General features: G+C 40.8%; 1 protein-coding gene across 1 annotated transcript; it reads right to left on the bottom strand.

Moving 5' to 3' along the window:
• Nucleotides 1-3,280: 3,280 nt before the first annotated feature.
• Nucleotides 3,281-11,866, bottom strand: LOC122781969 (FERM domain-containing protein 5-like). The gene is made up of 5 exons (XM_044046105.1): nt 11,824-11,866; nt 4,812-4,916; nt 3,817-3,859; nt 3,630-3,708; nt 3,281-3,341 (listed from the first exon to the last, which is right to left on the bottom strand). The coding sequence occupies exons 1-5, from the start codon at nt 11,833-11,835 to the stop codon at nt 3,281-3,283; spliced, it is 300 nt and encodes a 99-aa protein (XP_043902040.1). The 5' UTR covers nt 11,836-11,866.
• Between the last annotated feature and the right edge of the window lie 4,588 nt (nt 11,867-16,454).

The raw sequence follows: 16,454 nt of genomic DNA, 5'->3' as shown, positions 1-16,454 counted from the left end.
ATGGTAAACATTATTTAATGTATTATTAACATTTAAGGATATTTTAATGCTAGAAATTGAATATACTACTGTATGAGTATGTGTAAGTGCAGTGGTGTGCACAGATGTTTGGAAGATCAGGGGCAGAAAGTAAAAGGGCACCTGCTGTGCACCGGTGAGGCAGGCACCACCACAGTATATCATTTCTCATATTCTCACACACCTGTGTATACCTATCATTTACAGCACATCATCACTTTCTATCATAGAGATGTGCATTTTCTATACAACACTGAATATCATTTCCTCTAAGGACACCCTTTGGGACTCTGTCATGTGGGGACAGTAAGGAACTTCATAACACACCCTCTCTGATTTGAAGGGCACCCACAGGAAGCAAAGTTGTAAGGGCATCTGAAAGGGCACTGCATCACTTTTCTCCCCTAGAAAGACATTAATACATTTTTTAAGTTTATATTTTGCTTTATTTTTTGTCCATTATGGGAACTAGGGGGGGTCCCACCAGCTTGTTACTGTGTAAGAGTAACAACTTAAAAATTAAAAAATGGTTTTCATAGCCTTATAAGTCTTTTGTATATTTTAGGCAAAGGCATGTCTTTACAGAGGCAGCCATCTTGCACCAACATTTTTCTACAGCACCCTGAATTGAAGTAGAGGCTTAAGCCAAGAATGGAGAATGACATTTTTTCTAGTTTTCTAGTTTTTTTCTAAGCTTTTGACCCTTCACGCCCTTACTTGTTAGCTTTCATTGATGGATTATTGAGGACCTGTCTTCACCTGTTTCACCTGTAAATCATTTCAACAAGACACACACACATATGTTTTCACAACAAGTGCACACCCTCACAGACATAATGCATTCCCTAGCCCCTTACCCGAACCTTAACCATAACCTTAACTAAATGCCTGACTGTAACCCTTACCCTAAAACCAGGACCTCACCCATAAAAGCCCTTTAAAGTTTTGAGGATCAGCTAAAATGTCCTCACCTTCCAAAAATGTCTTCACTCCCTATAATTTATACACTTGTTGGTCCTTGCACAAGCCACAAATACAAGAAAACACACACACACACACACACACACACACACACACACACACACACACTCTGTCAAAGCAGAATTCCATTGAGACAAAAACATTGTAAAACCGCCACAGAAGAGACTTTAAACATCTACAAAGACAATAAGCATCCACATGGGACTTGAAATAACAGACTACCCATATAGTGTTGTTTTTTTTGCCTTAGTTAGTCTCTGTGTCTTGCTGTTATGTCAGAAGACAATGGAGCCTTCTGCATGTCCCACCATGTTATTCACATATCCATGCATATAAGTGAAGTCCCTCTCTCTTGCTGTATGTTGCTCTAAGACAATGCTTCCAACACACAGCATGGCTCACTGTTTATGGTGCGTTTGTGACACAGGTATCTGTAGGCAAAAAAAAACCGGAAACTCTAGTAAATTGGCAAAATGAAAGGAGTCAATTAGCTTTTATAGCAGGTTTAACAAGTGTCTTCATTGTACAATATTGAGCTAAAAAAGTGTGCGAAAATGTGCATATGCTGTTGCTGCTCTATGTGCATACAGTGACAGGTGCCCTCTTTAACCCTGCATATTACTGGCCATATTACACCAATCTGTCACAAGATCTGACTTTATGCAAGAATAGTTTGTAGTGATATTTCTCGGAAAATCCAATGTCCCATTAAAGTCCAGCTTTTCTCCACATGAGGGTCGCCGGGGGCGCTGGCGCCAATCACATAGAGCGAAAGGCGGGGTTCACTCTGGACAGGGCGCCACTCTCACTCTCACACTCACACATACCGTCAATTTAGAGTGTCCAATTTGCCTAAAAAAACAACACTCACACTGGGAGAACATGCAAACTCCATGCACAAGGTCCTTGTTCTGACCAAAAATAAGAATAAGAGCAGATGAATAAGTTGAGGCAGAAATATGAACTGAGACACCATGAGGACTGTTGATAGCTGGCATTTTAATAAAGCTCAAAGTAATAAAAAAACAATTCCATATTTAGTTAACTGAAAAGAAAATAAACTCAGAGTTGAAAAAGAAAATTATGATTTTTTTTTTGAAAAAGTATACTAATAGATTTCATACATACAACACCGCAACAAAGCCTCATGAAGACTTTATAGACCCTCACACTTCTCTCACTGCACATCCTTTCTCTGCTTCATCAGCACACACCTCCAACAGATTGTTACAAAAAATACTTCTTTATGCCAAAATATATCTGTACAATGTCAACCAATGTCGAATGACAACAAATGCAACAGTAATGTCAAAAGTAAAGTAAACAAGCATGACAGTCGTAATCTTTGACCAGACTTGACAGTAGACGAGGTCTTGAAGTGCTATCCTAGGGTGGATCTGTTTATTTACAAGTGTGGATAACGCTGAGGGGGATCAAGATCACACACTTCAGACAATCCACATTAAAGTGACAGTTTTGAATGTATAGCATTTCAAACCAGCTGCAACATGGCCAGTGCTGGTTATTTTAAATGACTCTTAGATCATTGCACAGACTGATGACACAGTGTGGGCATTTCCATCTATTCTAATACTGATGATAGTCTTATGAGTGTTACTGCGGCGTGATCACACTTTTTTTTTTTTTTTTGCATTTGCAGCACAACAAAAGGCCACAAATGACGACGACATACTGACACACGTACATGATAACTTATGAAAGACACACAAAAGCAACTACAAGCGGACTTCGTTTGTTTGAGTGTAACCAGTATTATGTACAAACCCATTTAACTTATTTAGTATATTATGTTTCTGCAAATAAAATCTGAAACACCTTTTTAAAAAATATCTTCAATAATAAATTAAGAGCTTTCGTGATGGTTCTCCATTCGCTCAGTAATCTCATCACAACTGAGGTATTTTCCTCACTCTTCATGGCACTTCACTTGACACACACACACACATACACCAAATTGACGTGGTTAATAATTTTTTCCGTCACATATAAAAAAAGAAAAGAAAGAAAAGGAAAGCAAACACGCTGCCTGTGCAGCAGCAAAACGCTTATTAAAAAAAATGCTGCCTCTACGTGATTGTAGATCAGACAAACCACCCTTTAAATGTACACACACACAGCCTTTCCTGTACCACAACAGACTTTTTCAACAGGCGCTGACAAAATGCCACCAACACACACGTCCATTATGACAAAAAGCAAGCATAAGGCCACACATGATCAACGTACAGAAACCAAACTGCCTCTTAGAGGGGCGTGACATTCAGTGCTTCAGTGGTTCAACTAGGTAAGGCATCGGTCCGCCTATTATTTTCTTCTCTTTTCTTTTTGGCACACAAGAACATTGATACACATGCTGACACATACGAACATGTGCTCCGCTCAGAATAGTCCAGAGTGTCAACAGTCAGTTCTGTATTGTAACAACAGAGTCTGAGAAGCTCACTTGCGTTCTACATTCCAGTTGTGATTTAGAATTAAAAGGAACCACGTGTCCCTTTGACGAAATCAAAAAAATCCACAAAGTTGTCCTTGTTCCTTTTTAAAATCTGTCATTCCCACTCTGCGCCTGACCCTCTGTCCTTGCAATCTGCATGTCTGTCAATTCTTACCTTGTGATTTCCTCTTTCAGGGCAGCTGGGTCAGGTGGGTAAAACTTGACACGCAAACACATGGTGAATGGAGGCTGGGCTGCGGAGGAAAGGGAAGAAATGTACTACTTTGCAAATGTGCAGTCATTGTGTCTTTCTCTGCTATCTTTGCATTTTGTTTCACACACAGGTTAAACCAAACACTTACTTTTCATCTGTTTGGAAATTGACTTTGAAAACTCCAACCAGTGCTGAAAAGGACAGAAAAGAAAGTAAAGATGTGGACGTTGGATTTTTTTTTGCTGTCAAACTGCCAAGTGTGAAGTTGCTGAATCCTCAGCAGTTGAGAACGAGGACGTGTAATCTCAAAGGCACTTCCATCTTCTTTGCCTTCTGTTTATTCAAACTCACATGCAGAGAGGAGACGTGTGGAAGACAATCACTGAAGCGCTGTCTCTTCTCAGAATAATAAGCAGCTCAAGCTGTAATCAGTGCGAGGATGGCACACCGACAATGACGAGGCACTGCACAATCATCTCTCAGAAAGTTTGTTGACTTGTTTTGTTTGTTTTTATCAACACCTGTTTTATTGTGTTTTTTTTTAAAAATACCTCTAAACTGGCTGCTGTCCTAACAGAAGCTGCAAACGTGTGCACTTTCTTTGTTTGTTTTTTTTTTAGCTCAGCAAGCATTTGTATAAATTAACATCAAAAGTGCACAACAAACAACTGTGTAGTTCAAGCTCTGCGGATTCACCAGGCACTGTGTTCATTGCTATGATTGATATTCCTATCAGTTATAGAGGCTGGTAAAATATTCATTATTTTTTTTAAAGTCTGTATTAAAGTATCTGTCACTACCTCTGAGATTTAATTGGTAATTTGCTCTATCAAGTGATCTGCAAGCCCCACAGAGTGACTCACATCAGCCTTTCTGGGCTTTTTACAGTTGTCATTTAAATAGTGCAATCATCCTTGTCAAGACGGTTAATGCTACATTATCTTACATTAAAATGTGTTTCAGCATCTGCTTTATTAACTTATACATGATCAAAGTTCAAATCATGCAGATGGAAGCAGTTCTCCAAACGAGGTGGGAGAAAAATGGTCAACTGAGGCTCCAGGAAGTAGGAAATCCTCAGAGGAACTTCATGGTCACACTGACGAAATGTAAATGGGTTTATTATTAAAAATTAAAACGTACCCTCTGCTTGTCCGGGTCAACATATCTAATGCCAAAGTAGTCTTTCTCCAGCAGGTTGAGATGATGGCAAATGAGGTCAAACAGGTACTGTCCCTTGGCATCGCGCTGAAAAAGAAAATACATCAGGAAATGTATAAAATGTAAGACACAGCAGGAAATAATCTCTGGTCCGAGCAGGTTAAAATTTCAACCTGTATCACACACATTAAAAAAAACCCCCATTTGATTATGATGTCCATTCTTTCTGGAGCCTCTGAAATGTCCGACAGAAACTGTTAATATTTCACTACCCTCAAGGGAGACGCACTATCAAATATTCATCACGGCAGTCGGCATGGCATCTGAGAAAGCTTTGAGACATGTCTGCCGTCGAAAAACTGAGACAAGGTGCAGAGAAAGCTGATGAAGGAGAGAAAGCATTCATTCAGCATCGTCTAGAGTAAAGAACCAGGACATACACTAGAATGTCATTTAACCTAAAATAGCTGGAAACACAGCAAGGAAACGTGTGTGTCATATGGAAGCAGATCTGCTATTCTGGATCCTGCAGTTTGTCTCAGCATGAATACTGCCTGACATAAAACCAAAACTTTCCCCAAAGACTCATTACAATCGGAGTCTTCATTTAGATTTTACAGCGACATAAGGTACGAGACAACAAGCCTGCCATGGACGCAACACACAACGCGAGCCAGTAATTGTAGTTTTACTGCAAAGTCAGCAAAATCCCACCTTTAACCAAGACACTGGGATTTAGCAGAACAGTTATAGTCACTCTCAGGTTTGTCGTTTAAAGACGGTGAGGAGTCGTGAGCTGAAACTGCACTGACAACCTCGGTTCTCCGGCTGTTCTGATAGAAAAGTGTCATGTCCTTTAAGTTATGTTATTTGTTTTTCTATTCATTCATTGGTTCCTGTTTTATTTTGGTACTCAAGTCTTGTGTCATTTCAGATCCACTTCCTGTCAAGTTTCCCTCCTGTGTGATTGCTGGCCCCGCCCTAATGTGTTGCACCTGTTTCTCATTGACACAGAGGATTAAGTCTCAGTCTTCCCCTCCTTCAGTGCCAGATTGTCTTTGCCCTCGTCAGATTTTCCAGCGTTATTTTCCAGATTCCCTAGTGACTGTGCTTAGACCGTGATTGTGTTTTGACTTTGAGCGTTTTCGGGATCAAATCTGCGTGCATCAAGTGGCGCAAAAGTGTGTGGAATTCGATTGGGTATGATTGCCAGGCGGCTAGGTGGCGCTGTGATACACTTTCACACAACACCGCCATGTATGAGCACATGCGCAGAATCCTCCTTCCTGTCCGCGAAAAGCAAAACATGGCAACCACGGGGAAAACGAATTTCGTCTGGTCAGATGAAGAAGTTGAACTACTACTCCAGATTACACTGTATATTTATTAGAGCTGCCAGAGCAGCTTGAAGGTCCGTCCCATGGAAATAATCCGACATGTTGGTTTATTTCCCTGTACTGGCGCATGTATGTGACGTAAACGCGTACGCGACGTGAGCAGATCTGAGCAAAGTTTGGCATCTTGACAGTGTAGATGGAGACGCTACGGCGGAGCGTATTCACGTTTTCCACTCTGGAGGGTGGTTTCAGATTTTTGCGTTTTTAAGCCCCAAAAACGCCGTCATCGTCTAAACGAAAGGCACTCGTCCTCGTGTGAACGGGGCCCAAGTGACCCAAGGACAACTCATTTGTTCAGTTTTTAGCAGCTTCACAGTGGAAACGAGGCACAACAAATTCTCCACCTGAGTGTGATTTCAACTTCTTAAAAGGCATGAACTTTATTTCAAAGCATTAGTTCATTGAAGTCTGAAGACTCTATTCATCAACCATGTTCGTCCAACACATCTTGTCATATGTGATCTGTCGATTAATTGTGGAAAGATAAATCCTGACGTTTCCCAGCAGTGACACAAATGTCTTTCCCTCACCCTGACTACGAACTAGCATGTAGCTTAAGTACATAACAGTCTACTACTGAAACTTTATAACTGTCATTGAGAATTGGGTGTTTCCCAGTATTTATGATTTGTCTGTATGTAGCCTGGAGAGGATCTTTAGCTGTGCATCTGCAAAGACACTGGTGAATGCCTGCGTGCATTCTGAGGGTAATCTTTCTGTACCGTGTGAGCTATACCTACAGGACACGTCCTTTTGTTCTCCAGTAAAGGACACAATGAAATACCTATACTCTGCCTTTTGTGTTTATGCACAAGTGACACAGAACTGCACAGTCAGAGAGAATCAAATGGAGATACATGAGAACGGAAGAGGTAACAAAGGGAAAGACAAAACCAAACGAGAAGAGGAAAGGAAAACAGAGAGAGGACAAGCAAGGCCATATGACACTGATCTGTCTTTTTAAAAGAGAGAGAACGTGGAGAAGCAGAGCTGTGGTAAAGAATGAGTCTGTGTATGAACCATTTGCAAATACAGTGGATATCTTCTGCTCAGATATTAGTGCAAGAATCTCACTGATTTAGGCTGTTTTTGTTTCACCTAATAGCAGATGTAATACCTGTCATGTCATTAGTTATTACCCCTAGTATAAACTCACAGTCAAACTGCACAAAACATAACATTTTCCCTCTTTGCACAGTTTGTTCTAAACCCATAATTTCACCAGAAATGCAAGTTCTCTCAATTCAAGATCATCTTAACAAGTTGAAGCAATGTCAAGTCAACTTGTTGTACCTGAACCCAGATTGTCGTCCTTTAATCCTGTTGACAGCAACATATTTTCTCTTCCTCTCAGTCTCTTCTTGTGGCAGCACTTCACTGACGCTACAGTACGCTGTGCACGCTGAATAAAACTTTAAAAAACCAAAAGGTGACTTGAAGTAAAATTTAATCTTAAAAATGACTCACTTACGATGAATCTGACAAAAGTTATACAGTCACCGACCATTGTATTAGGTATAACCAATACCTAATAACTTCTTATTATATCTAATCAGTTACATGGCAACTCAGTGCATTCAGACATTGTAGACATATAGGTCTAATGTTCAAACTGAGCAACAGAATGGGGAATAAAGTTGATTTAAGCGAGTGTGAACATGGCCTGATTGTTGGTATTTCAACTGCTCATCTGCTGCGTTTTTCACACACAAACACAAACACAAAACACAAATATCCAGTGAGCAGCAGTTACCACAAGGTCACAGGAGAATGACCAGACTGGAAAATTATAAAAAGTTTTAACCAAAGCAGACAAAATGTCTTGTCCTCTTGTGTCAAGCGGTGCACTGGCCAGACCTACTCAGCATGCTGACCCTCTATCTCCTCTGTCAGTGTGTCTGCATGTCACCGTCACGACCCTGACCCGCCAGGACAGACATGCTGAGAGGCCAAGCAGCAAAAATAGAAAGCACACACACACACACACACACACACACACTTTCTTGCCTGTCAGTGGTACACCTGTGAATCCTCGAGATTCACAACATCTTCAAAGCCTGTACCTCCCACTCATTCCATCTGCTGTGCACTGACGTGGAAACTATAGCATTGCACAAAAAAAAACCCAAATCTTCCCCAATCAATCATCTTCTTATGTGTGCACCACTATGTTTCGATATCAAATGCCTCATGCATTATAAGAAAACATGTCTGAACTGGTGACAGTAAACAAATCTCTCTCTCACGTAAGCTGTGGAGCTTTTTATAGCTGCAGCACAACTTTCCACAATGGATTTAAGAGCTACCAGATTTTAAATAGTGCAACCTAATGAAGAGCTTTTGATCTACACTCTTTTTTCGTGCAGGTAAGCCTATTGTTCCTGGCAATTCACCCTGACTCTGCACTCAGAACCACTCTGTGATGGTGATAATGAAGTGCACGCTAACCTTCTCTGGCTTGACTAAGCAGTGACAGAATAAAGCGGTGCGATGCGATCTCCCGTCCACGCGAAGGCAGCGCAACACACGGCTGTAATGTATATGTGGTGTTGTGATGCATAATGATGAGACGCACTGATTTTGAGAGCGCTGACCAGGACTCCACTGGGACACAAAGGCAGAAACCTTATTGATCTCAAGTTAAGTGTTCTTCAACATCCTTGGCAGATTTAAACCCAGAGACACGCTGCAATACTCTGGTGGCAGCGCAGAGGTAACTCTATACAGTGTGTTGCCACTTAAAGCTCAGTTTTATTGTTTTTGAGACAATAAAGTGAAGATCTATGATGTGGTTTGTGGTCATGTGATTCCAGTGTGGGGAACTGTTTCTCACACTGTTCTCTTTCCCTCAGGTTTTATTGCTGGAGGGGAAATAATTAGATCTGAGCTACCTTTGGATTAAAAATCCTTTTGCTGCCAAAACTTCAGGAAATAAAATAACCTCCTAGTGAGACAATTGACAATGCAGTTCAAAATTTATACAACCGGCTTTGTAGTGAGATTAATTTCTGTTTTACACTCAATGCAAGGACTTAACACGGATCACTGTGCATCATAAACAAATTCTCTATCTGTACAACCAATCACCACATAGTCATTAAGCCGACTTAATTCAGTTGTCATGCGTCTGTATAAATCAAAGAGATTAGATTAATCTGCCTAAATCCATAAACAACTATAGGTTTTTGTACAACAATGTTAAAGCGGTCTCACATGAGAAGTCACGTAGTTTGGGTCGATTTGCATCCCAAAATATCCATCCATCTTCTACCACTTTATTCTCTATCCAATCTCAGCCAATCTCAGCTGACATACGGGGATAGGCGGGGTACACGCTGGACAGATCGCCAGTCCATCACAGAGACAAACTACCCTTCACTCTCACGCTCACACCTATGGTCTAATTTACCTAATCCCCATATATTGCATGATTTTAAAGCCATACAACCTGAATTACCACAATGTATAAACACACATGCAATGTCATGGCACTGTATGATGATAAATGTGTATACATGTGCTTGTACTTAATAAATAAAATCTTAATAAAGGTGGGTAAAGCTATACCATCAACTTAAATGAGTGATTAGAATAGAAATATTCAGTATTTTAACGCCTTGGAGAATAAACTTGCAGTTGACCTTCAAAGAGATAAATTGAAAACTAGAGTACAAGTTATAATTAAGATATATAAGTGTATGCATTGATTGCCCTGGCAGATGGAGCTTGTGGTCTGCATGATAGACATCCACTGGCAGATGCTCCTGTTATCAACAAAATCAGCCTATTGGGACAATTGCGGTGGGTGTTAGAGAGGAGGATACGCCACAGTCTGTCAAGCCTCAAACTGAAAAGGAACAATCAATCTTTTCGAGGATCATCTCCACTCTACGCAGTGATCCACTGCGTGGCCACTGAACTAAAACAATAGGTTTTTGTATAACCACAGCAACCCACAGCAATGTACACCACTGATAGTCGAGCGAGGGCCTTTTCAGTGGGTGTTGTCTGCCTGTGTCGCACTCACTCCCTGTGAATTACTTTGTGTGGGTTTCAGAGTCACAGGTGGGAAGAATGTGAAGCAAGACAGGATGAAGCACTCCAGACGGCCATTGACAGGGTGATGATGACGACTATCATCAGCGATGTTGTCATGACAGTCCTGTCAGTTGTATTAGCAGTGACATGTGCATTCAACGTATAGTAGTCCATGTGTGAACGGGGACCAGCCGTGATATCAGCCACAATCTCTAATGAGATTAGTGCAGGCCTGTCAGTGGGAGAGGGATGTATTAAACAAGCAGAGGCCACTAAGTGCTTTCTGCAGCATGCACAGCATCTCATCACAGCTACAATAAAAGTGATAAATGCAGAGCAGGAAATAAACCAGACTGGGGCCAATTGACCACTGTGGTCCTTAGTGAGCGTCAGCAGCAGCACCGGCACGCTTCTCTCCGCGCGGCCGGGCCGTGCGTCAGATTAATTATTGAGAGGGGTTCCATATCAGCTTGGGAAACACCGCATCAATAAATGATGGTGTAATTTCAAGCTAGAGGATGGAAATGGCTGCGACTGAGCACATGGTCCTAAAATGTTACTGTTTCTATAGCCGCAGCCATTAACGGTGGTGTTTAGGAATGATTTGTGTTTGTGCTACATTACTGAACAGGTCTGAGCTCAGGGGAGTAAGTCACAGAATAGTTTTACAACACCCTCTTCCTTTGGAGCTGAACCTGTTGATAATTAGCATATGCTGGTTAGATTTTAGATCTTTAAGATCTCTAAGAGCCTGTGATCAGCTTACTATAACCTTATCACATGGCTGTGTTTACTGTCCATACCATGAAAGACAGGCACAGAAGTGAGAGTGTAGTGGATCCTCCTAATTTTAAAAGATTTACACCCAAGATGTCTGCCATTGCAACCAACAAGGAAGCAATAAATACATTTTGGGTTTTTTACAATGAAGCCAGCTAGTTATACAAGGTGCATTTCAGTGTGATAAACAGCAGGAACCAATGCCGCGGTAAAGTAATTGTGAAACATTCAGTTGAATGAATTGTGGATGTGCGCTACAGTCGACCGAGGTTTTCTTTCAGTCTCAATTTTCACAGCATCCACGGATGAATAAACAAGTGAATATGATAAATGCACACATAGAAAAGGCTGGCTCTCTCCTTCTATTTGCTCCTGTTTGGGTTTTTTTATTCTAAGTTAAGTTGCCCAGCTGCTGACTTCAGCTTCATGATTAACATGCAAACATGACGTTTCTCTGTCAGAAACTGAATCTCTCTGAAAACACAAGAAACTGAAAGGGACAAAGATACACTCATATCAAATCAAAATGACTCCTAATTGTGGATACAACAATTAAAAGTATACTAGTTATGTGCACCTGGGGTTCACTAGCATTTTATCTTACTCTTACTATGAAACTCTTGAATTATACATCATTAAATTGCAATAATTTGCTGAGAGATTTATTTTGAGACATAGGCACACAGAATGTTGCATCTTCAAACAGAGAACCTCCTTCAACATGAAGTGTTATACAAACCTTATAAAGCTCTATAATGTATAATATAATAGGGTTTCACCTGGCATGGCATCACTTGACGACATATGGAGTGTAATGGACCTCTGCTGCTGCCATCTTATTGCCCATGAAGTGGCCCAGTGGGACTCAGCTACGCTGGGGCTGCACTCTCGACAGATACCTTCTCAGTTGAGTAAATCCTTTCTCATTCAGACAGAGCCTCATGCTCCATTACAGGATGCCATAGTTGAGAAGAGCAAACTCCACACAGTCATAGTGGCAGAGCAATCACTGAGAAGTTGGCTTTTATGAACTGTTGAGGTTTGAAGGGAGATGAGATGGGAGGAGAGGTAAATGATTATCTCAGGATAGTATCCTGGAAAAGGGCAGTGATAAGCAAAACATAAAAATGTGTAAGACCTTTCCACTCTGTCCTTCCTTTAACCCTCAGTGGCAGCTCCAGTGACGGAGAATCAATCAGTCCAAATGCTATGGATGTCACGCTGAAAACACTTTTTTTTCTGCTTGATGTTGAGAATGTTTAAAAAGGGCACGCACACCTTGGAAAATCACATGCCTCGCGTTTCCTGTAACTCTCAGCTGAAATAGAGAGCACTGTTTGGTCTGAACTTCCTCTTATGTTGGAGCATGGCTGCATGACATTAACAGATACACCAAGGGCAGAACATACAGAATCAATACAACTGGCACCTCTGCGTACAGTATATTATGTCATTTCCTCCAGCAGAGATTATACATGTTCACTGACTCCTCTGAGATCCATGTTAATTATATATATATATGTATATATATATATTATCTTTTTATTATATATATACAACATCATATTGTTTAGTTTTTGAATTTGTGTTAATTTCAGACATAAACGTGTAGTTGCACCCAATTTACTGAGCAGTATTGTATCACATCCTTCAGTAAGCACCAATAAATAATAAACATGTCATTTCCTGGTATCAATATTTCATATACACTTGATTAACAGTGGTATTATTCTCACTGCCAGACAGCACCAAAGACACATCAGGCCTCCGGGTATTATGAGCACATTATCTGCCTCACATTAAAATACTGCTGTCATTCTGAAATAAGCCTTTTAAGAAGAGAAGGGACACTCTAAACTGGATTCACTTAACTGTGACAAAAATCTGGAACATTGCTCCTGATCACAAGAGACTCTTCGAATAGAAATGCAATATCCCCCACACATTTCTTTATTCTGTGCATGAACTGTTTTCTGTTGTTCACTGTTATAACTAAAGAAGCCAAACTTAATTTACATAGTTGTGTGGGGGAACAATATTTTCTCATATTGTCATGTCAGTTTTATTTATTTATTCAGGCTAAATTACACATAATTGCAATCCTTCAATATGCAGCTCATGACAGCAGAATATGCTGAAGGTTCACCCTCAATTAAAAATCGAGTTAACAAAAATAATCCATCATTCCTTTTTAGTAAAAAATAATTTGACAGTATGATTTTTATCGTGCATGATAATGTAAAGCTGGCTCTTTCAGGGGCCATAGCAGCCATGACAGGATAAATTGCAATTAAGTTCTAGTTTCAATTCAATTCTGTTAGGGTTTTTATGCTTCATCCTGTCTTTATTTCCTCTCACACATGCATCCACGCTCAATTGTTCCAGTCAGCCCCTCGAGCAGTCAGTTAAGAGATTAGTTTTTCATCAACTGTTCTTATCTATCCAATACACCACCACACCACATCTGTTGATCTAAGGCAGCCTTCTATTAAACTAATACAAAAAAAGAGAACAGCAAATGATTCTCTTCCTGCTAAAGGACATTCATGCTGCTGTGATCCTTCTCCTCCACCTCCCCATCATCGCCCAGTCTTGGCAGTAATATCATATCAATCATTCTTCAACTTTTAAATCATCAACCACCAACAGTGTCGGGGGCTCCAAAAGGGAATGTACCTCGTTTTCGCTCTGGACCGATGCCTTCAATCTCAAAACCTACACGCTGAGTCCACAACATCACAGACTCCACAGTCCACACCAAAGACTTTATCATCACATTTCATTTTAATTTGATTCTACTCACTTGTCTTTCCTGATTGAAATGAAGCTCTAGCACGAGTTCAGTCGGGAAGATTACTATCTTACTGACCTTATTCTCATATGTTCTGTTTTCATTCACTTTCATGGATACACATGGTCACTTCCTACATGTAGTGTCAATGTTGCCATCTACTATTCATCTGGCCCCAATACCACTGTAATTCACCAAACTCATTAGCCAATCATCTTGTATCTGTCTTTTTGAGTATGTTGTCTCATTTGTCTCTACCTCCCAAACCCCACCAAGCCTTCACAGTTACATTCACAGCTTCATCCTTCATCACTCTCATCATTTCACCAACCTCACCTGTTTGGACTTAATGGGTTTTCCTAGTACTCTAGATGCTCAGAAGCAGATGTCTTCGGCACAGACATCTCCACCCTTGTTGTTTTTTGTTCAATCCATTATAAATTAATTTTCATTCACTGGCTTCTCCTGATTGAAGAACCCTTTTACCAGAAGTGGAGTTGAATCTCTGGTTGTAGCCTCATGTGCACTAGTGCAGTGCGCAAAATCTGTTTTTTTGTGTTTTTTTTTTTTTAGTAATTGTTGGTTTGGTGTGTCTGAGTACTCATTGTTGCTGTTACACAGCAAAAGTTCAGTGACATTTTTATTTGTGTATGATAGAATGACATAATGGCATACAAGAAATATGGAGAATTGAACTACATGGTTGCATAAGAGTTGGTTGGTAGTAACCGGGATGCAGAGCTAAAGTTAGAGCTAGAAACTTCCTCTGAACCTGCTGGTTCGGGTGCGGAGAGACCTGTAATGCCTGCCGGAAGGGGAGTGGGGTGAGCGGTTCGTCATCTGCCTCAGCTGCACGGCGCTTTGTCTCACCCACAGTGCTGTGTGAGTGAGGGGGAGTGGCTACAGTAGAGCCAATGTATGCTTCTTTTACCGATCTATTTTCCATTACTTATCCAAACAATGTCAAACTTGGCACTGCACTTACTCGTGCCCGTAGCAAGACGCCTGTCAAGTTTGAAAAAATCTGTCATGATGTTCTCTGTCATCTCATTCACCTCAGCTCACTAGCCCCTCCTTCTCCTCACATGCCTGCCAGCCACTCCCTGCTCATTAGTCAACTCTCCCCACCTGTTGCACTCAGCTGCCTCTGATCACCAATCAACCTGGTATATAAACTCACCTCTCAGTTCACTCAGTGCCAGATTGTTCTGTCGCCAGTACCAGTCTCTCCCGGTACTGACCCTGCCTGTCCCTGACCTGCCTGCTCTGTCTCTACCTAGATGACTTGTTCAATGTGACATATTTGTGGAAGTTTGAACCACAGGCTACACCTACAATATAGGCAAAAAAGTTCTAATCCCTGTAGTCCCCACTCCTTCTCTTTATGTTTCATGTAGATTCAGTAGAAGTGCCAGAAATGTGTGTGACGTTAACTGCAGTAAATGCCCAGAGGTAAATGTACCCAATAATTACTCAGCTTCTTGGGCCCTTTAATGAGACTCAATTTAATATATTAACTCAAGGAGCTCTGCTAATAACTAGATGTTTTTACTTGGCTGCGCAACCATTTGGCTCAGTGCGAAAAAAATTAGCAATATGTCTCACTTCATGAGATTGTGGCTGAATTAGTAGGTGAAAAACCCAATAATACATACATACATTTGAAAGATCTGCAAAGAAAAACACAACAAACACTGCTACAAATTTGTGTAGCATGACAATTAAAAACAGAAAAGGACACAGGACACATTTTATCAAATGACAAATATTACACCTTGGCTGCATGCTATAAGCAGCACAGAAGGTCAGGACTGTAACAGAAGCTCAGAACTGTGACACCACAGACAGTGGCTCATTACATAGAAAGTGCCTACAGGCAATACTGTTGCCCTGACCGAGCAGTGAGCAGGTCAAATGTGTTACTGATCATGGCTCATGATGGGAGGCGGCACCCTGCATCTGCTGCCCTTGCATTCAAACACGCATTGAGACAGACGCTGTGGTGTTTCAGAGTTCACACACCAGACACTTAGGCTCAGCTATCTTACTGTAAAGCTCTGTTCACACGTGCACATGCCACACTGTTAGGTTATTTCATCAAAGGACCAGATGGTTCACACAGACTGATAGATATACAGTACCCTCACACGATATAGTGGTGCTGCGTCCTCCCCAAAAAGTGTTTCTTTTTTTCAATTATTTTTTCTTATACCTCTAAGAAAGTAGTGCCAATGCATCACACTTGGATGAAATGGTTTATATCCTTTGGGAACAATGTGACAATCGGCGAACTGTCCTAACACTCAGGATGTTCTCAGAATGATTTTGTATATAGAAAATCGAGCCTGAAGAACAGTAAAAAAGCTGGAATCTACAGCAAAGATGAAACCTGAGAAAACCTGCATAATGTATGTGTGTGTGTGCTGTTGACTTTAAAAATACTATAAGCAAGAATGTTTAACCTCCATTTGCTGAGGGATCGTGGGATAACAGTGTCCTAACAGATTATTTGGGACAGACTTTGGATATGCCTCATACATCTGATAAAAATGCTCACTGTGGAGCACTTAAGTTTCATGTTCACAAGAGCATGAATCAGTCTTCAAGGTCTAATGTGAG

This window comes from Solea senegalensis, linkage group LG1 (genome assembly GCF_019176455.1).
Source record: "Solea senegalensis isolate Sse05_10M linkage group LG1, IFAPA_SoseM_1, whole genome shotgun sequence".
NCBI classification, from domain to species: domain Eukaryota; kingdom Metazoa; phylum Chordata; class Actinopteri; order Pleuronectiformes; family Soleidae; genus Solea; species Solea senegalensis.
Note: the sequence above shows the minus strand (reverse complement) of the source record. Positions and strands in the feature narration are given on the sequence as shown.

Coding starts and splice junctions, on each gene's coding strand:
- LOC122781969 (XM_044046105.1), bottom strand. Junction 3,860..4,811: donor TTGACCCGGACAAGCAGAGG/GTACGTTTTAAT, acceptor TGTCCTTTTCAG/CACTGGTTGGAGTTTTCAAA. Junction 3,709..3,816: donor AATTTCCAAACAGATGAAAA/GTAAGTGTTTGG, acceptor TTTCCTCCGCAG/CCCAGCCTCCATTCACCATG.